This window comes from Odocoileus virginianus, chromosome 3 (genome assembly GCF_023699985.2).
Source record: "Odocoileus virginianus isolate 20LAN1187 ecotype Illinois chromosome 3, Ovbor_1.2, whole genome shotgun sequence".
Lineage (NCBI taxonomy): Eukaryota > Metazoa > Chordata > Mammalia > Artiodactyla > Cervidae > Odocoileus > Odocoileus virginianus.
The window spans coordinates 28,239,617-28,261,925 of record NC_069676.1 but is presented as its reverse complement, the minus strand read 5'-3'; the positions used below and the strand labels follow the sequence as shown (position 1 = coordinate 28,261,925).

The 22,309-nt window shown below is 33.7% G+C and overlaps 1 protein-coding gene across 2 annotated transcripts in view; it reads left to right on the top strand.

The window, feature by feature from the left end:
- SNX2 (sorting nexin 2) overlaps positions 1-22,309 on the top strand; it is a 61,825-nt gene that overhangs the window by 26,803 nt on the left and 12,713 nt on the right. For both annotated transcript variants that reach the window (XM_070465104.1, XM_020877601.2), the window contains exons 2-11: positions 1,491-1,608; positions 5,591-5,754; positions 7,041-7,107; positions 7,449-7,492; positions 8,855-8,996; positions 12,957-13,035; positions 19,064-19,139; positions 20,101-20,214; positions 20,466-20,559; positions 21,972-22,177. In XM_070465104.1, coding sequence (XP_070321205.1) covers positions 1,491-1,608; positions 5,591-5,754; positions 7,041-7,107; positions 7,449-7,492; positions 8,855-8,996; positions 12,957-13,035; positions 19,064-19,139; positions 20,101-20,214; positions 20,466-20,559; positions 21,972-22,177 — 1,104 coding nt within the window. The remainder of the gene's footprint in view (positions 1-1,490; positions 1,609-5,590; positions 5,755-7,040; positions 7,108-7,448; positions 7,493-8,854; positions 8,997-12,956; positions 13,036-19,063; positions 19,140-20,100; positions 20,215-20,465; positions 20,560-21,971; positions 22,178-22,309) is intronic.

The window sequence follows — 22,309 nt, the reverse complement described above, 5'->3', positions numbered from 1 at the left end:
GTAACATGCACTCTGTACTCTACATATCCATAATAGCTTAAGTGAAAGCATGAAATATATTTAAGTGTTGACAAGGATATGAAGCAGCTGGAAGCTCTCTATATTATTGGTGTGTGTTAGTCACTCGGTCGTGCCCAACTGTAACCCCATGTACTGTAGCCCGTGGTTTTCTCTGTCCATTGGATTCTTCAGGCAAGAATACTGGAGTGCGTTGCCATTCACTTCTCTAGAGGATCTTCCTGACCCAGGGATCAAACCCTGGTCTCCTGCGTTGCGGGCAGATTCTTTACCATTGAGCTACAGGGAAGTCCTATGTTACTGGGGGGAGTGTAAATTATATAACTGCTTTAGAAGATTTTTAGTGATGTCTTCTAAAGCAAAACATTTACCTATCCTGTGATTCCTCTCCTAGGTACATACCAAACAGAAATTTGTTCACTGTTTGCTAAAAGATACATGTGCTGGACAGTTCATACAGCACTATTGATAGTGGTAACAAACTGATAATGAAATTTGAAAACCTAGATGCTAATCAACAGCAGAATGGATCAGTTGTGGCGTATTTACACAGTGGAATATTTACCTCAACAAAAATGAGTGTTCTATTATTACATGCAACAATATAAAAGAGTCTTGTATACATAGCATTAAGATCAAAAAACAAAAAAATTGTGTTTTGGATGATTCTAGTTCTGTGAAGAGCAAAAACAGGAAAAACTCATCCTTGTTGGTGGAAGCCTTGGTTGGGAGAGGGTAAAGAATGGAAGGGAGCATGAGTGGAGCTTTTCGATTTGATAATGTTCTCTTTCTTGATCTGGGTGCTGATTACACAGGTGTGTTGGGTTTTGAAAATATATAGCTGTGCACTTTTGATGTATAAAACTTCCTTTTTGTGTTATGTATTTTTTTAAGTACTGGTTTTAACTAATTATAAGAAAACTGTGGTAAATCTAACAGTGTTGATTCCATTTTGCTAATTTTTGTACTTTCAGAAATACAAAAATATTCCTTTAGCTTAGTTGAAATGTAAATAATTGGGAATTTTTTAGTTTGACAATACAGAAATTTTAGAATAATTGTAGTCTTAAGTCAAAAGTCAACTACTGCTAAACCTTTTTCTTAAAGTATTAATTTGAACTTCTTATTCATGCAACATATTTGCAAGGTCCAATTTTTACTATTATATTATATGCTATATAAAACATTAAAATTTGTTTTTGTTAATTATAACTAGATATGACAGATTAGTATATCTCACTGGGTGACTGGAAAAGATTTTCTGTTTTAAATCTTAAGTGACTTCTTGTTAAGAAAGACGGTGAGTGAAAGTGTGTTTTTGGTTATTTCTTACCCTCAGAGGAGGAACTGTAAATAGCTGTTCTTATTCTTTCTTCTCTGCTTATCAGGAGAATGTTTTATTTCTGTAGTATCTGGAGACATAATTATAACAGACAAACATGGCAATCCATTATCAATTATTTTTTTAACAGTCAAGTCCATCATCTCCGGATCCAGCTAGCTTTCTTGCAGAAGATATTAGTACGAACTCCAATGGTCCAAAGCCTGCAGAAGCTGTGCTAGATGATGACAGAGAAGATCTTTTTGCAGGTAATTGTAAATACTTTTTTTTTTTTTTAAGTAATAGTCAATTGTAGCATATATCCTATTAGAAAATATTCTCTAAAACAAAACTAACATTTTCTGTGAAGTACTATTGATGGCTTTTCTTGTTAATGACTTAGGATGATAGGAAATTTTAGTTACTTTGATTTGTGAAAAATAAAGACTGTTGTGAGAAGCACGAATGTGATCTTTTCTGGTTTTAAGCATTTGGAAATAAGTCACAGTAATAATTTGATTATTTCTAGCAGTACTTGGACACAAACTAATGGTTGTGGCATTCAGACTGAATAGATTCTTCAGGAATTTATTTTTGATATGGCGGCAGGATTTGGTGTTATGGAGAAGGCAGTGGCAACCCACCCCAGTACTCTTGCCTGGAAAATCCCATGGACGGAGGAGCCTGGTAGGCTGCAGTCCATGGGGTCACTAAGAGTCGGACATGACTGAGCGACTTCAGTTTCACTTTTCACTTTCATGCATCGGAGAAGGAAATGGCAACCCACTCCAGTGTTCTTGCCTGGAGAATCCCAGGGACAGAAGAACCTAATGGGCTGCCATCTATGGGGTCACACTTAAGTCGGACACAACTAAAGCGACTTAGCAGCAGCCACAGCAGGATTTGGTGTAGTCCATTTCTACCTTTAAAAAATTGGACCCTCTTGAAAACAGTAGTTAAGATTAAAATTTAGATACAAATTAATGTTTGGATATTAAAAAGCAGCATCTTAGAATTAATGGCACAAATAATTGCAATAGTAAATCTTTGTGTGTTTAAGAGCTTAATTTACCTAAACTGTCTTTCTTTGAGTTAAAACTTGATAATGTATCCTCCCTCAGCTTTTATAGTGGTTGAATATTGAAACCATCCTGTATTTTTTTAATACAAGTATGTTTAAAAATACAATCCTCTATGACAGAGGTCCATATAATTTCCTGTTTAATGTGTGAAAAGTTTTCACTGCAGATGAATTCATGTATTTTATGAATTCATGTCAGAAAATTAAAATGTGAATACAATCATATTCCCAGCCCCTCTCCTCTTTTTCTGTCGCTGCCTAACAACTTAGAGTATAATGACAGTTAACCAAAATTGTAATCCTCCTTTTTCTTTTCTTTCTTTAACTTTCTCCCAGGAGATCCTTGGAAGTTTCTTCGTGGCATTTATGTTTTAATCTGAAAGATGACAAAAGTAGCTGCTAATCTAAAATTGTGGTTATTCCTCTTAATAGTAGAGGGTCATACATAGAACACTTGGATTACCCATTTTATTAAAGAGTCTTTAACCTTTAAGTCTCAGAATTCTATGTTAATGAGTGTGCTGAAACTCTAAAAGCAGAACTCTGATGTATGCCTAGGAAAGATGGTTTTCTTGTTTACAATGTGCCCTGCTGATCAAACAGTTTGCCACATCAGGGCTGAGCAGTGATACTTGCCCACAAAGCTCAACTAGAAAAATCTTTTTTGTGCCAGTGTACCTAATGCAGACTATACTAAACATAGTGATTGATCCATGGTCAGTGTCAGTGTTTTTGTTTGTTTTTAAGGAGAAACAGAGATGAAGCAATAAAAAGAGTCATCTGTTTCTTTTGTTACCTGCAGACACTTTTATCTTAAACTCAGCTACATTTAATAATGACATCGTTAGGTTTCCTAAGACCTGGATAAGAGAAGAAACTATAGGTATTGCTCTAATGACTTAGCCATTCTGGTTTTAAAACCATAATGAGATTAGATTGTAATTGGTATGTATGCCAATATACTTTGGGTAGCATTTCAAATACTATTATGTCAGAAGTGGCATCAGAAAAAGTTCAAGCATGACTTTTGTTACTGTTATTAGCTTACTTTCAGGATGTTCACCAAACGTGGGTAACTAGAGAGCCGCTTTCCCATCAGTACCATCCTGCACTAAGCTTCACTGAACACATTAGGAAACTGTCCAAGAGGAGTAAGTGAGGGTGAGCAAATTGCCAGTGTTGAAATTGTCCTAGACTTTTAGAACTTGTTTTTGCCAGGGTAGTTAGTGTATTTCACTTAACGCTTTTCAGCAGATTATACCAAATCCAAAGTTTAACAAGTATTCCTTTGTTTGAAAAATTCTCTGGTGTCTGTGGTATGAGTGAAATGTTACTTAGCTGACATTGACATAATCAATTTACACTTACCTTCAAAGTGTCTCTTTCAAGGAAATGTTAATCTTTATACATAGTATATATGGGACTTTTTTCTGTAAAAAAAGAAAAACTTTGACTTATTTTTTTATTGAGGTATAGTTGATACATAGTATCATTTAAGTTTCAGGTGTATGATATAGTGATTTACAATTTTTCAAGTTTATACTCCATTTATAGTTTTAAAATGTTGGCTGTATTCCCTGTGATGTACAATATATCCTTGTAGATTATTTATTTTATGCATAGTATTTTGTATGTTTTAATTCAAAGAGGTAGAAATTTTTAATACCTCAAAAATTCAAGAGGTATCTTACTGCTTCGAGTAAATAACATATATGTTATTACTGATATACATTTTGAGGTATTAAAATGACTCACTGTGTATTGTTACTACCTTCTCAAACTTTGAGGAATCTAAGAACCTCAGGTTAGAAACCACTGATCTAATCCTGTTTCATTTACAGTCCTTCCTGCCTTTTCTTCCTGCCTTTCAGTTCTATAAACCAGCAGAACTGTGGTTATTATTTTGGCCACTGATTATAAATTTTACTTTTCTGGCTTTGCTTTTAACTTACTCAATTATGATTGATTCCTGAACAATATGGGTTTGAAATGCTCAGGTCCATTAATATGCATTTTTTTAAATTAGTAAATACTACAGTACAACTTGATCAGAGGTTGATTGAATCCAAGAATGTGGAACCTCTGAAACAGAGGAGCCATATATATGAAAGGCCTAAATATAATTTATACTCAGAGTTTTGACTGTGGAGAGGGTTGGTGGCCCTAACCCCCATGTTGTTCAAGGGTCAACTGTGTTTCATTTTGGGAAAATACTTCCCTCATTTTTTCTCTAAATCCATTCAGATCTTTTCTTTTTTTTTTTTTTTTAAATCCATTCAGATCTTTTCAATTCAGTTTCATAAAATATTCCCTATTTTCCCCAGCCTAGATTATTCTCTCCCATCTCAACTCAAATTATAGTTTGTTCTATAGTTCATATATCAGTTAAACGTTTTGTTATGCTCTTTATATTGTTCTCTTGGCTGTTATTTGTCTTTTATTATTTAACATTCCACATGCTTATGTCTTGTTTTCCCAACTAGATTATAAACTCCCTGAGGGCAGGTATGATACTTTACATTTTTTTGTGTTTCTTCATTGCATTTAGCACAATGTTACATAGCTTTTAGACACAGTTTATTGATTTGTTTTGTTTATAAATATATTTAGTTTTAGATTTTTCAAGTAAACAAGCACTTGAAATGAAAACCTAAACATCTATTGCTTGGTATATATTTGTGTATTCAGCTAATATTCAGTAATCTTTAGCAGTTAATTGCTTTAGATTACTAACTTTGTGGACTTTCCATAACAAATTTTTAATCCCCGTTGGGATAGTTTATGTTCATGTGTATATAAGAAACATAATATTAGCCTGAATACAAGACTTTGGAAGGTAAGTTACCACAAGTATTAGATATATTATAGATCCAGACACAAATGAATGTGGAATTATTCACATCATTGCTTTCCTACTAGCTTTATCCCTTTCACTAGTATAGATAACTATGTTGACTTACTGGAATTCTTCCTAAAATCAACAAAGTCACTGTTGGATTTAAAGTTTTAAGTAAACCACTAAGGAAAGTGGTTTATTATTATAAATTATTTATAACAATTATTTTAAAATAATATTTTGATATTATGGGTCATATAAAAATGTTTCATAGTTCATTGCCTGCTCAACTTGTTACCAGTATCCTCAACCAGCTTGTTTAATTTGTGTCTAGAAGCTACAGAAGAAGTTTCTCTGGACAGTCCAGAAAGGGAACCTATACTCTCCTCAGAACCTTCTCCTGCAGTCACACCTGTGACCCCCACAACACTCATTGCTCCCAGAATTGAATCAAAGAGTATGTCTGCTCCTGTGATCTTTGATAGATCCAGGGATGAGGTATGGAAAAATGTTTATATTCTAAAGTAATATGTAAATAATACTTTTGTTTTTGTTCCCGACCCAGCATTTCTCTCCTGTCCATCATTTGTAATCAAAGCCTTTTAGACATTTCCAAAAAGAACACTAAAGAGGTTGGGTGATTTGACTTCTTAATTTATCTCCACACTTTTTAATCCAGTAACTTGAATACATCACTTTCCTTCTCAAGTCAGACAGTTTGTCATTTGTGATCTTACCATAATAGTCCCGTGGACTTAGGCACCTGGCTGGGCACAGTTCGTGTGGCCGCAAAGAGTCGGCCAGGACTGAGCGACTGACTACGTTGGCAGAGCAGGGGATGTGTTGTGAGTGGAGAGAAAGCATGAGGGGCTTCTAGGGTGTAATGATGGTTTTCTTTCTTGATCTCGTTTCTGGTTACAGAGATATGTTTACTTTGTAAAAGTTATTGAGCTGTATACCTAGGATTTATATACTTTATGTTACAGTTCAGGTAAGGCTTACTTTTCAAAAATCTGTGCAGTAGGGCACCTTTGAAAAAAATTATCATTAGAAAAACATGCTTTTCTGAAGTCTTAGAATATTAATATTGCTTTTAAATTTTGAAAAATTGAACAGTTCCTGTGTTTTCTTCTTGAAGGTAATAAACCTTTCTCTCAGAGCTACTGTTATAGGGATTGCTTACTTATAATGACATAAAAAGTGCTTCTCTGTAGTCTCATAGGTTGATCATTTTTCCTACCTTTTTTCTCAGCTTTGTAGTGCTTTTATTGGCTTCAAGAAGAACATGTGTTTACTAGGTAATTAGAGAAATCATGATGATCAAGTTGCTTATAATAATTTCTGCAAGTTTGTAGGATTCTACTGGCAAAAGTAATGGCTATTTCCTGGGTTTTAAAGAGGAGAGATACAGCTTTGAAAAACGGTAACATTAAAAATAATTAAGGAATTATTTTCATAACATCCTTCTGAAGATTGAACAAAAATATTCCACAGTATTCCTCCAGAAGTTTTCTTTACATCTGAGGAGTCAGAGGAACACAAGACTTTGTTACTTCTCCCAATTATCCTTCTCCTGTTGTCTGTGTGTGTGTGTGTGTGTATTTTTCACATAGGCAGGAAATGTAGAAGCTTTCATTGATTTTCAGAAATGGAGTGCTGAGTGATTCTCAGATTGTTTCGTGTGGCAGTGATCCTAATAAAAGATAGATGGTAAAAATTATACTTACTGGTATTATGACAATAATACAAATTGGAATCTTTAATACCAAAAAAAATTTTCCTAGATTGAAGAAGAAGCAAATGGAGATGTTTTTGATATAGAAATTGGTGTATCAGATCCAGAGAAAGTTGGTGAGTCAACACTTATTATATTTTGTACTTGCTTCTTTTTGATAATTAACGTGGTTGTTAGTGTGCTGTTTTTCTTAACTACATGCATTGTTACAATATTAAAACAGTGCTTCTAAGTTTTAAACTTGCGGCAGTTTGGTGGTTTGTTTTTTCTCCCAGCTTTATTGAGAAATAATTGACAAATAAAAATTGTGTGTATTTAGGATGTACACACATTGCAATTATAATGTGATAGCTTAATATTTTATGAAATGATTACCACAATCAAGTTAATATATTACCTCACATAGTTACCGTGTGTGTTAAGCTTACGAATTTTAATAGCTTGGCTTTTCTTATAGGTGATGGCATGAATGCTTACATGGCTTATAGAGTAACGACAAAGGTAAGCCTTTTGCTCCTCTAAAAAAATACTGAGCCCTCACTGTGTAGTTTGAGGATACTACAGTGATTAAAGTGTATGTGATCACTGTCTTTACAAGGTTATTATCCAGTAAAAGTTGCATATAAATAGTCACAGTGAGTCCTGAGTGGTTTGGTGGTTAGAGTGTTCTGGGAGGCTCTGCAGGAAGGGATCTAAGCTAGGCAAAGTAGAAGTGTTGCAAAGGGATTTGCTTGTGTAAAAGCCAGAAACAAGAAAACATTGTGCTTTCTAGGACCTGCCGGAAGTGGTGCCAGATTAAATTGTCTGGCAGTAAGCCTGCCTTTATTATGAACAGTCACATTAGGAATTGTATGATAGAGAACCACTGAAGTTCAAACAAGAGTGTGGCTCAATGAGATTTTTGTTCTAGAAAGCTCTCTCTGACTCAGTTTGGATTGGGAGGATAGAAGTGTCAGGGAACTTCCCTGGTGGTGCACTGGTTAAGACTGTGCTTCTACTGCTGGGGAGTGTGTGAGTTCAGTCCATGGTCAGGGAACTAAGATTCCTCGTGCTGCACAGTGCAGCCAAAACAAAAAGAAAGGTCAGGAGGCTGAGGCAGTTGCAATTCTTAAAGGGATTTTAGACCTTCAGATCGTAAAGACAGAGGGTCTGCAGCAGTCCTACTGCGAGAAGTGATGCTTAATACTAAGGACTTGGTTCTGGGGATGAGTGAAGAAATAGGAGGTGTGATCGGTAGAGCTTGGATGTAAGAAGTCAGGAAGCAGGGAAACCTGAATCTTTGTCTAGAGGAACTCTGTGGTTGTTGGAATGATCCTGGAGAAAAGGCAATACAAAGGGAGGAACCAATATGGAGTGAAATTTGTTAATTCATTAAACAGATACTTATTTATATACCTTGGAGTCAGGCTGTCTTCCAAAGGCTAGAATATAATAGTAAACAATACAGAGAAGTTCCCTTCACTTTCCCAGCAGGGGAAAATATGGTGAAATTGAGGTGGCAGTGCAATTAAGTGGAGGTTTTCCCTTGGACTGTATATTAGACTGAAGCTCAGTGGGGATCTAGGCTAGAGGTAAAGATCAGAAGTTAAGAATCATTAGCATAAATACAGGTAGAGTTGGTGAGATGAGTTAAGTGTAGGATAAAGCAGGTGTTTTCTGTTAAAAAAAACACAGCAACAACTATGATTTGGGGTTTTTCCAGTTGTTAGAAATCTTTGTTTCACATTAGTTAGCTACTCTACATTTTTTTTGCAATGTAGACCTCTGTGTGTGTGTGTGTACACATATTCACAGTTATGTATTACATTAACTTTTAAATAACTTCAGTATTCAAAATTTGAAATACCTCTTCTTCACTTGTAGACTTCTCTTTCCATGTTCAGTAAAAGTGAATTTTCAGTTAAAAGAAGATTTAGTGACTTTCTCGGTTTGCATAGCAAGTTAGCAAGCAAATATTTACACGTCGGTTATATTGTGCCACCAGCACCAGAAAAGAGTATAGTAGGTAAGTGTGAATCTTTAAAAGTTGATTTTTGTTACTGGTACTAGTACGTTCAGTTTTAATTGCATGGATTTGTGTATTCCATGATCATTCACTATCATGACATATCAATGTCGTAAGAGATTCTGAATTTATTTTTTTTTTTTATAAATGCCATACAAGCTTTTATTTTTTTGAATTTTTTCTAACTTTGTGAGACACTTTTCATCAAAAATAACCCTTGCTTTATGTTATTGATATTGCCTCCAAAAAAAGTCTTTCATGGCTCTAATAATTCTAGTTTAAATATCTATTAAGTAAAATATTACAGTATTTCTTAAAGGAAGAGAGGAGTCACTCCAAACATCTCTCTGAGTCTCTCTTCAGTGACTTTCAGGTTTTAATTTTTTTATTTATTTTTTAAATATATTTATTTTAATTGGAGGCTAATTACTTTACAGTATTGTATTGGTTTTGCCATACATTGACATGAATCAGCCATGGGTTCCCTGTGTGTTCCCCTGAACCCCCCTTCCACCTCCCTCCCCATCCCATCCCTCTGGGTCATCCCAGTGCACCAGCCCCGAGCACCCGGTCTCATGCATCCAACCTAGACTGGCGATTCGTTTCACGTGATAATATACATGTTTCAGTGCCATTCTCCCAAATAATCCCGCCCTCGCCCTCTCCCACAGAGTCCAAAAGACTGTTCAATACATCTGTGTCTCCTTTGCTTTCTTGCATATCGGGCTATTGTTACCATCTTTCTAAATTCCATATATATACGTTAGTATACTGTATTGATGTTTTTCTTTCTGGCTTACTTCACTCTGTATAATAGCTCCAGCTTCATCCACCTCATTAGAACTGATTCAAATGTATTCTTTTTAATGGCTGAGTAATATTCCATTGTATATATGTACCACAGCTTTCTTATCCATTCGCTGCTGATGGGCATCTAAGTTGCTTCCATGTCCTGGCTATTTTAAACAGTGCTATGATGAACATTGGGGTACACGTGTCTCTTAAGAATACTGAATTTAAATATTCTATTTGTGGTAGTCATTTATCAACTGAAGAGTGTAGCTAAAAATTTTATTTCTAATACCTAAGGATTTTGATTTATACAATGTGATGATGTTAAATATTAAGTTGGAATTTAGCAAGATGAAAGCAATTGAAAACCCTTTTAGGATTATTAGAGTACCTTATCGGAGAAGGCAATGGCACCCCACTCCAGTACTTTTGCCTGGAAAATCCCTTGGATGGAGGAGCCTGGTAGGCTGCAGTCCATGGGGTCGCACAGAGTTGGACACGACTGAGCGACTTCACTTTCATTTTTCACTTTCATGCATTGGAGAAGGAAATGGCAACCCACTCCAGTATTCTTGCCTGGAGAATCCCAGGGACGGGGGAGCCTGGTGGGCTGCCGTCTGTGGGGTTGCACAGAGTTGGACATGACTGAAGTGACTTAGCAGTAGCAGAGTACCTTATTACTGAGTAACATTTAGAGAATATTTAATATTATTGGCATATTAACATTTTTCTGAGAACTTGGAGATGTTCTGTGCTCAGCTATACATTGTACAAAAAGATTTGATCTAGCCTTGCTCACACAGGAGCTATTTAAACTCGTTTTATTTTATTACATACCTCAATTTAACATTTAAAAACATTTCACTTTTACAGGTAATAAAGCCTTACTTAGTTAAGAATATGCAGAATATTACAAAAGAGGAAAACCTCTATTGTCCCACCATTAAAATTTTGTAGTATTTTTTCCACTCTTTCTTTTCAGTCATAGATTTTTGGTGTTCTCTCAGGAGAAGTTGAGTGCACATCCTCGTTCTCCATCATCTTAAACCAATTTCCCAGTCATAGGTTTTTATTTAAATCAATTTTTTATATACATAAGATTGTTATTCTGAAATATATTTGAAATAAGTTTTACTCTAAGTTACTGTTTTTACCTCTTTAAACATTTGGTTTGAAAAGCAGCTTTATCTGTATCTTTTATGATTTTGAAACCTTGATATATTCAAAACCATTTTTATATTCTTGCTCTTTTTTAAAATTCAAAGATCTAGTATAGTTCTTCAGTTTTTTGGTCTCAAAACCCCTTGTATATTCAGATTTATTGAAGGGCGTTAAAGAGCTTTTGCTTTTGGGCCTGTATCTCTTGATACTTACATGTGAGAATTTTTAAATTGTGTTTATTAATTGATTTAAAAATAATAAACTCATAACCTGTTATTAACAAATAAGGTTTTTGTGAAAAACTATTTTTGTAAGACAAAAAAATAATTATAAGAATGGCTTGCAGTTTTTGTTTTTTATCGTTTTGCAAAATCGCTTTAATTTCTGGCTTAATATAAAATAGCTTTATTTTTACATCTGCTTCTGCACTCTATCTTTTGTAATACAACACATCATATAACTTTAGGAAAGCTCCACTGAGTTCTCATGAAAGAATGAGAGTGAAAAATACTAAAATAACACCGTGGTGTATTATGAAGATAGATTTTTGTACACATCCCCTGTCACTCCTCAAAAAGGTCTCAGAATGCTTCCAGATACTCTAACCATGCTTTGTGAACTGCTAATCTAGTTAATAATTTTATTTCTCTAAACTGTTGCAGTGGTATCCTTTGGCCTTCCATTATCTGTGTAGTGAACTTGTTTCATTTATCATAAATTATTTATATTAATATCCTTTTTTCTTTAGCTTTAAGTTGTACAACTGTTTTTAATATATCAAAAGAGGAAAAACAAAATAATTTTTCTCATTTTGGTGACTGGATACACTGGTCTTTAAACATTGAGCCAGGAAAAAAAAAATTTAAAAACTCAATTTTTATGCCAAGTTTATTGTGTTTCAAACTAATATTTTTCTCTAATAATCTTCAACCTTCCACCAATTATTAGATTAAAAGGATTGAAAAGATTGGAAGAATTTGAGGCAACCATACAAAATGCAGTTTAAAAAAAGATATAAAGAGATTAGCAGGAAAAATAAATGTAGTTAAATAAAAGATAAAGTCAAGTTAGTTTCCTCTAAATGTGTGCATAAAGTCTGAGCAATTATTAAAGGTGGATAACAAGTTGTTCTGTGAAGTTCTTGGCAGAAAATCAAGTAGAGAAGAAGTCATTTTAAAAATTTCATGTTGTCCATCGGTTTTTAAAAATGAATACATTAACTAAGAAAAAATTTGCACATGACTTTATTTTTTAAATTCAAAGAGGTTCTGTGAAAGAGCTCATTATTTCAGCTGTTATAAAGCCAGATATGATAAATAAACAAGAACATGTTCTTAAAATCTGTGGCAGAGGAAATACTTAGCATATTCACAGATTACACTTATATTTTTCTAATACCAAAAGTAAAGACTTTTAATTATTGCCCAAAAGAGATAAAAATATCAAGTGAGCTTAAACTCATGAATTTGAACTCCATTATGCATATTGCAGTGCAGACACATTTTAATTTACCAGGAGTATAATATATATCAAGTAAAATGAGGATTCCATACTGGAAAACTTACAGACATAGCTCAACCTCTGCTTTTAGCTGTACTCTTTTATAGCTTACATTAAAAGTACTTGCCAATTATATATATTAATTTGTCAAATGTATGATGCTAGTTACAATTTTTGGCACTTTTTTGTCAAGTTCAAATATATTTTAAATTATTCAGAAAGTGAAAGTGTTAATTACTTAGTTGCATCTAACTCTGTGACCCCATGAGCTGTGTAGCCTGCCAGACTCCTGTCCGTGGAATTCTCCAGAGAAGAATACTGGCCTGGGTAGCCATTCCCTTCTCCAGGGGACCTTCCCAACCTCGGGGTTGAACCTGAGTCTCCTGCATTGCAGGTAGATTCTTTACCATCTCTGAGGCACCAGGGAAGCCAAATTATGCAGAAATTATTTTAAAAGAATGTTTCTCAGTAGTTGAAAATCATGAATCTCATTCAATTTTTTCAAAGGCATGACCAAGGTCAAGGTGGGTAAAGAAGATTCATCCTCCACAGAATTTGTAGAAAAACGGAGAGCAGCTCTTGAAAGGTAATTCTAATCAGCTATATTTATTACTCTTATGTTTTTAACTTCAGTAATATGTTTGATTCCACTAAGTGGCACAATTATATTATTAAGTATGGAAATTCTGAAGTACCACTCAGTTACTCTTAAGAGTACTGTGAGTTTTTTTAAAGAAAATTGGTTCATTACAAAATGTGGTACTGTATACTTGTTCCATTTCTATTAATTCTCATAACAAAGTATCATGTTTTCATCTACATTAATTTTTCTCTTGAATAGTGATATTGAAATATCACTAAATGCAATGAAAACGTAGGTTTGTGCTCCCTCCTTCAGTTCTTTATAGTTGATTGTGACTTGAGTGTACAAAAGTGTTAATCAGTGCTTGAACTGACTGTAGAGTTAAAGGCTGATAGATATCTATACTGTACCTGCTTTTACACTTCTTGACCTGACACATTTCTTATAGCTTTGAAGACTTGTTCATTGTGGCCAACTCAAAAAGAAATGGATAGGAGGAATCTACTCCCAGAATCTTAACACCTCTTCCTTTCTATGATGAAAATATGAGAAAACAAGTTCAAAACTATCTTAAAGTTCAACTTATAGTTGGTAATTATGTAGATTTAAAATACTTGCTACTTTCATAGTTTTTTGGTTTCTAATTTTAATCAAATTTATTTGTTTTATTTTCTCTCTCAGCTTAAAATTAGTGGTTAGAGTAGATAAGGACAGTTTTTAGGAAATAGCATATATATCTACTGGGTATATATTAGTTTTTAAAACTCTTTTTCAGACAACATAGTTCTGGGTTTTAGTAATTATTTCAATTTTAAGAAAATGCCACAGTAAAGTCAGGTTTGAACAATTCATAATAAGAAAAGCTAGTGTGCAACTTAATATCTTATGTTAGAGAAGACTTAAAAGATGAGATTATGTCGGTGAGGCTAGCAGTCACCTTGGAAAAAGATGTAAATTGCTAGAAGTTTAATTTCGGCATTAGAATTGATTCTGTTGTGAAAAGTCATAGACTGAGTATGTTTAAGAATAAAGATAGATAATGTACTGCCTTGATTTCACTTAGTTCTTCATGAAAGTATAACCATGACCTTTTGAGGAGCCTTTCCAGTCCTGTTTTCCTGTGAGTAAATTTGAAATATTTTGGATGACATCCTTGATAAGAAACTTAATGAAGATTTATTGTACCAAGGACATATTTGATTCTTCACTCACCTTTTCTTTTAACTTGAATGCATTGCGTAGTACTTAAACCATACCTTCATTCACTATGTAACACTGAGGAGAGTTTTAAGGAGGTATTGAAGCTTGACCTAGTGTATTTGTGAGGATAGTTTCTTGACTAGTAAATATTATTTGTTAAGTACTATCAGTACCTTAGTAGAATTTGCAGTAGTGAAAAAGCATATTATGAGTTCATTCTACATTATAGAAGATAACTAAAGAAAATACAGGTGTAAACATAAAGAGCAGAGGAACTGGAATGATTTTTATTGTGAGTTTTCTGTGGCATTTCTTAAAATTTAAACATTTAGGCATTTCTGTGGGATACATGACCTAGTTGGATCTGGCAGGTCAAGGATGTATTTCTTCATATACACTCTAGGAGTCATTTACATAGTTTTTTTTTTTCTTTTTTTTTTTTTTTATTAGTTGGAGGCTAATTACTTTACATCATTACAGTAGTTTTTGTCATACATTGAAATGAATTAGCCATGGATTTACATGTATTCCCCATCCTGGTCCCCCCTCCCACCTCCCTCTCCACCCGATCCCTCTGGGTCTTCCCAGTGCACCAGGCCTGAGCACTTGTCTCATGCACCCAACCTGGGCTGGTGATCTGTTTCACCCTAGATAATATACATGTTTCAATGCTGTTCTCTTGAAACATCCCACCCTCGCTTTCTCCCAGAGTCCACAAGTCTGTTCTATACATCTGAGTCTCTTTTTCTGTTTTGCATATAGGTTTATCGTTACCATCTTTCTAAATTCCATATATATGTGTTAGTATACTGTAATGGTCTTTATCTTTCTGGCTTACTTCACTCTGTATAATGGGCTCTAGTTTCATCCATCTCATTAGAACTGATTCAAATGAAGTTGTTGTGTTACATAGTTATTTGTTGAACTTTGAGAATCCAGATGACTGTCTTGAGCGAAAAAACTAATATCTGGTATTAAAATATGGGAAGAGAAAGGGAGTGGTTAAGAACCCAAACATTCCTCCTGTGCCACACTGAGTAAGCTGAAACTACATCTTCTAAGTCTCCTAAAGATACTCACGTTGATTTTCTTATGAGTGCTTCATGTGTTACCTTATGAGCATATTGAGTTTGTTTTATATAGTATTGATACACTTCTGTAAATATAAACTGAGAAATGTAAAGTAGAATGAAGTAGTGTGTAGGGTTTTAGAATCCTTTCTCTGTTGAAACCTGCACTCCATTATGCATTGCACACTATTTGTGAGGTCTTGGACCAATTATTTAACCTAAATTCATTGTTCCTTATCTCTAAAAATGTAATTGTATCTTAATAAGTACCTGAAAACCCAGCTGGCAAAGCTTCAACAGTTAGTGTAGATTGATTAATCCACTGATACCAGAAGGTTTGGAGGTAGGCAGATTTTAATATTATCAAATTCATCAGGAAATCCTATTGTTTCCTTTTGCTATCTGGACAACAGTTTTTTCATTTGTTCACTACTAGTTGAAACGTCTGAATTCACTACTGTAGACTCCAAGTTGATCTCCCTGTTTCCATCCTCGTATCTCTACTCTTTTTTTAATTTAACCACCAGTGTCATCTGTTTAAAATGTGAATCATCCCCACTCATACACGCACCTAATTTCACTCAATAAAAGCCATAATCCTTATAATGACCTATAAAATCTTCCATGACATACACTGCTCACTCTGTTACGTGCTTGATCTCATATCTTCCTTGATCACTTTGCTCTAGGCCACACTCACCTTTTTGCTGCTCCTCAGAGATCCCAGGTATTTTCTCACCTGGGTTTTCACTCCCCTACCGTCTGTGGCACTGCCTATAAAGCTTTTGCTCTTGGGGTATCTGCATGGCTAATTCCATTACCTGTTTAAAATTCAGGCATTCAGGTATCACCTTTTCTGACCTATTCTGTTTAAATTGGCATCAACCACTGATCCCATTGGGCTTCCCTAGTAGCTCAGTTGGTAAAGAACCCGCCTGCAATGCAGGAGACCCCGGTTCGATTCCTGGGTAGGGAAGATCCCCTGGAGAAGGGATAGGCTACCCACTCCAGTTTTCTGGCCTGGAGAATTCCATGGACTGTATAGTCCATGGGGTTGCAAAGAGTCGGACACGACTGAGCAACTTTCACTTTCACGTATCCCGTTTACTTGTCCTTTCATTTCTCCACAGCATTTACCATCTTACCTCATACTACATAATTTTTATGATTTGCTGTCTGTCTTCTTTTTCTGATATTAAAGCTTCAGTCGAAAGGAATCTTATTCTCTTTTGTTCATTGATACATTCTGAGTACTCAGAACAGTAACTGATGTATCAAGATATGTTCCTTGAAGGAACAAATGAATGTCATCAGAGACCTAGGTTCTTTTGTAGTAGCATTTGTAGAGCCACAAATGCTTTTGTAGTCTCTCTTTGTTAGCACATTTGTTTGAGTCTAAAGCAAGAGAAATATCTTTAACTCTGTTTCTCTCAAGCATTTTGTATAACCTGCTTTATTCTGTTTTGGTAAGTAGAAATTTGAAAGCGACCCCATGGACTATAGCCCTCCGGGCTTCTCTGTCCATGGAATTCTCCAGGCAAGAACGCTGGAGTGTGGGCCATTTCCTCCTCCAGGGGATCTTCGAGACCCAGGCATGAAACCAGGTCTCCTGCATTGCAGGCAGGTTCTCCACCATCTCAGCCACCAGGGAGGCCGTTGGAAGCCCCTAGTGATTGTGAATATACTGATCCTTAGCGCAGATCTTAAGAACTGCCTCCTGACCGCTTCTTGTAGAGTCTGATACTTACTTTTCATCAGTTGCAAGCATCTTTCATTTATGTGTTCCTTCAGTGTTGGTTCTTCTCCCAATACCTCTTTTCATTTTATTTTCAGTGTATTCTTCCTGCATTCGTTTTTGCTCTTTATCTTTCTTCTACACATCTATAACCTTCTCTGAACTTAATTCTGAATTGGTGTATAGTTACAAATAGTTAGTCAATTAAAAATCCGTTTTATGTTTCTTTTAATTTTAACATTATGTAAGTTTAATACCTTTTTAAAGTGGTTAATTACTCTTTATTTTCATGTAACCCCTAAAAAAGTTTTACTGTCTTTTTCTAGAACATAATTTTTCAACGTTGATTCCTCAAAATGCTAGTATGTTTTAAGGTGAAAAAAAGAAATCTACTGTCTGAGGTTTATTAATGTAGGCTTTAACAAAGTTAAACCAAATCTTTTTCCTGCAGTACTTCTCACAGTATTTAATATGCTGCTGTTCACTATGAATCTTAAAGGAATATGTATGTAATATATTTCACACTTTGTTGGTTATAGAAACACTCTTTTTCTTGGAATATTTCATGAGACTAGTATTCTCACTTAATAGAACTCACTCAAAAATTGTCACTAAAACTCATTTTAAAAAGTTATTTTAGAATATAAGTACTATTTCCATTTAGGTTTGAAGTACTGCAATTTTTCTTGAAGGTTGTGTACTAGATGTTTTGTCTTCCTTGCTAGTTTTATGAATGTCTTAAGTGCTTGCTATTTACCAGCTGTTGTGTGCGCTCAAATGAGCAACTTATGAAGACTGCTTTTAAACAGCACACAGTCGTAAACAATAACTCAGTTAGAGTAGTACTGGAGAACCAGTGTTAAAATTGTTTAAGTAAAATTCCAGTGGAAAAATATAACCATTTCTCAAACTTACAGGATTAGTGTTCCTACTGTACTTTTTTTTTTTAGTTTTATAAACTAAGCAGCAAATAAATATTTTTTAAACCCAGTGTAGATTGTATTGTACATATCTATTAAATACTACTTCTATTATAATGACGTCTTACGTGAGCTGACTTAAAATGAAGTTTAATATGGTGAGTATTTTATTTAAATATGTAAAAACAGAAGTTAATGTTTGAGCTTTTTTTTTTCCCCCCAGAAACTCTTAGGCATATTCTATAATCTGTTCTGAATAAATAGAATAAAGGCATATTAACTGTTAGGCAAATTATTATAATTGAAACATTACTGTATGTAATTATTAATCTAGGGAAAGATCAATTTTTAAAAAATGGGATTAGATAAGTAGCAGTGATTCAAATGGTGGAATTTTTTTTCTTATGAAAGAAAGATTGGTAATTTATTATGAATGACAGGGTTTGACCTTTTCTCGTAAAGGAAATTTACTAAAGTAAACTGATAGTGATTTAATAGTGATGTTTCTCTTTACTCTTTATTTTATGTGATGTCGTATAAGGAAAACATCAAAAATAGCAAAACCTTGGAAATAGAAATATTGAAAAAAATTTAGTCCCTGTTAAATGAGGATGAAAACTGATTTGATTATTTAAATCTACTGCCAAGGGGGGAAAAATTGGTAGGCTGTGCTCCATTTTGGTAATGATGGCAATTAAAAAAAAATAGTTTGGACTAATTAGTAATATATATATTACTAGAATATATATAATAGTGACTGGGGACATACTGACCTGCCAAAAGATAAGAGTTGTTTGATAAAGTTACATATGTACCCTAACTCTAATATTTTGCAGTGAGAAGTTTGGTAAGTAATTTAACCTCTCCCCATTCCTACCCCTAGCCCCTACCATGCCTCTTTTTACATAATTATGAATTTTCAAAAGATGAATGCAAAGCTTTTTAATTATTAAATTACTGTAAAATTCTACATAATTAGAGTGAAAGCAAACTGATAGGAAGCAAACAGAAGGCATCTTTTAAAAATATTTCAATATTCTTTTGTTGAAATAAGATTTAAAATAAGATGCTACTGATAAATAAAAGCATTTTATTCTTAAATCTAGGTATCTTCAAAGAACAGTAAAGCATCCAACTTTACTGCAGGATCCTGATTTAAGGCAGTTCTTAGAAAGTTCGGAGGTACTATTTCTACTTTAAATTTTTATATGTATATGTTCTCATTTATGATTATCAGTGTAGTAATTTATATAAGTATAGGTGTTCAGCAAACAGCTGCATTAATAAATGAATTAAAACAATGTGGGGTTTTTTTGCCTAGTGCTTTAATTAGCTTTAATTACTTAACTAAGTACATAGCAATATCATAATATCTTCTTCATATCAATAATTGTAGGATGATTATTCCCTTTCTTGAAATATATTAAAACCAGATTTAAAAGAAAAGATTACAAATAGTCTAATTCTGAATACCCTAAGTCATTGCTTAGGCATTGTGTTGAAATAAGTTTATTCAGACCTCATTTTAGAGATAGTTGAATGTGGGTTTGTATGTCTGCATTCTAATAGTCTTATTAAGGTTTTGAAATGGAAATGTGTGATTTGAAAGAACTTTAATTGTAACCATGCTGATCTTTATATTTGGCACATTTTATCCTCTAATTGTTACCATATGAGATTTTTTTTTAATCTACTTGAACTCCAGAATTGTTAAAAAAAAAAAAAAAAAATCCAAATTGCACAGCCCTGACAAAGTAAGCATAAGGAGATTTTTCTCAAGACTTGCTCCTTTTTTCCTTTTAAACAGTTTATATCTGCTAGCAAACAGGTGGCCAGTGTTAAGGTGCTCGGCAATTTCTTAATATATTTTGACAAACAGAGTGTTGTTCCATCTAAATGTAAACGTGCAGAAGAAAAACAAATGGAAAGTCTATTTTTTAAGTTTTCCTTTGAGAATGTACAAGTAGTGTATTTGAGAAATTAGATCTCACTATTGAAATGTATGAGAGTGAAGAAAATACAACCTCCTTTTTTTCTTTTCTTTTTTTTCGGGGGTGTTATGTGGGGGCTGTCCCTTTTGTGGCCAGTTAAACCTCTAGGCTTTTAACCGGTTTGTTTGCCCTTATTTGTCATTCAATTCCAGCTGCCTAGAGCAGTTAATACACAGGCTCTGAGTGGAGCAGGAATATTGAGGATGGTGAACAAGGCTGCCGACGCTGTCAACAAAATGACAATCAAGATGAATGAATCGGATGCAGTAAGAGCTGATTTTTCGACTTGAATAATGAGATGAATTAATGAGCCCAACAATTGCATTTTAAAGCTGTACAAGTAGAAAATAGGATATTAATTTGCTTATTGAGTTTAGTTCTCAGCACATCAGTTGACCACCATGGTTATACATGGTTAATTCGTTGCCTTAAAACAAGGAATGTAGCTTGCTATTGGTAACCTAATTTACACTGGTTTGTTCTGGCTAAATTAGCTCCATTTTTCATTTTTTCTTAGTGGTTTGAAGAAAAGCAGCAGCAATTTGAAAATCTGGATCAGCAACTTAGGAAACTTCATGCCAGTGTTGAAGCCTTGGTCTGTCATAGAAAAGGTTTGTCTTGTTATTTATATGTTTAACACTGTAAGTTAATTCAGATATTTTATTAAGTTTTATTAAAAAATGATTATTTTAAAGTTGTGAAATGAATAGTTTTAAGAGAATGTTTTCTATTTCAACTTTGTTACTTAATATTTTTTGTTGTATTTTAATCTTCTAGTTTAGAAGGAGAAAAATCTTAGGTTTGTAAAAGTATATTTTGAATTTTAGATTAAAACTGCTTGATTATTAACTCTTTGTTAAACATATACTGAATGAATGAAGATGTCTTATTGATAACTCTTAAAAATTAAAGAATGAAATTCAAAAATTGATATTTGAAATTTGTCTTTAAAATGTAGTTTTGTGCCTATATTTCCTCAAGAACTGTGAAGCATTTGCTTTATTTTTCAACCACAATATTTAAAAACCCAGCAAGGGGAGTGTTTAAAATTCATTAAAAAATTGAGTTCTAATTTTTTATTCCATTGTGAGGTGTTTTTGGTTTTGTTTTATTTTTAAAGAATACATGACTTCTAGAACTACCTTTTTGAAACACTTAGTAAGTAATTATCTTTCTAGAACACTTTCTAAACCATTTAGTAAATAATTTATTACTTGTAAGTGCCATTATCAGTAATATACTGCAAAAAAAATAATTACAAAAATCTACTAATATATTTCTTACTGAAAGTAGTTTATAACAGTTTTTCCTATTTATATCCTCTCTTAGGGAACATTTTATGGTTCTTTAAGAGAACTTTACCAAATGCAGAGCAACAGAGCAAATCCAGGCAAAGTAATCATTAGTTCTTAACATCTGTTTTTCTGTTTGATGTGTTTAAAATGATCACATTCAAAAATTCTTAATATATCACTAAGCATTGGTGTTGCACACAAAGAAAAAAAGAATAAGATTTATGTGAATTATATATACAGTTTTGCCCTGCTTTCTTCCTGTGAGCTAAATAATAATCTCATAAGAATTGTTATTTTCAATAATAAATACATGTTTAAAGGCCATATAATGTAATACAAATCAATTGTGAGTGTTCCCAGTGCTTTCCATATAAAAATATTTATTTTTTGTCTATTTTAGACTATACAGGGAAGCACTTAGGAGGAGAATGGGAAGGGAGATTATTATATTAAATTTTTAAACATAGTTTATGCAGTGTACTTGTAAATTTTCAGTAGAGCTCTGAACAGTTGACACTTATATGCCCAAGGATTTTAACGACTTTTTTTCATGTTATTATTTTTAAATATTTTTTTATTTTTTAAGTGGAGCATATTGCTTTACAGTGTTGTTTTAAAATACTTGAGCAGTTTGTAAATAGATAAAATTTAAAGAGAATATAAAATATCAATGCAATATTTAAGAACTTCACTAGTGAACACTAAAAATGAATACTTTTCTATTTCAGAACTTTCAGCCAACACAGCTGCCTTTGCTAAAAGTGCTGCCATGTTAGGTAATTCTGAAGATCATACTGCTCTGTCTAGAGCTTTGTCTCAGCTTGCAGAGGTCGAGGAGAAGATAGACCAGTTGCATCAAGAACAAGCTTTTGCTGATTTTTACGTGTTTTCAGAACTACTTGGTGACTACATTCGTCTTATTGCCGCAGTGAAAGTAAGCCTTACTTTCTAATCTTCCTTGAGCTTTCCCTACTTCAGTGCTTTGCTTATGAGAAGAATATGGTTTCATGTTAGGCATGCATTTAAATATGTAAATTACACACTACACTAGTATCTGTAAAATGAT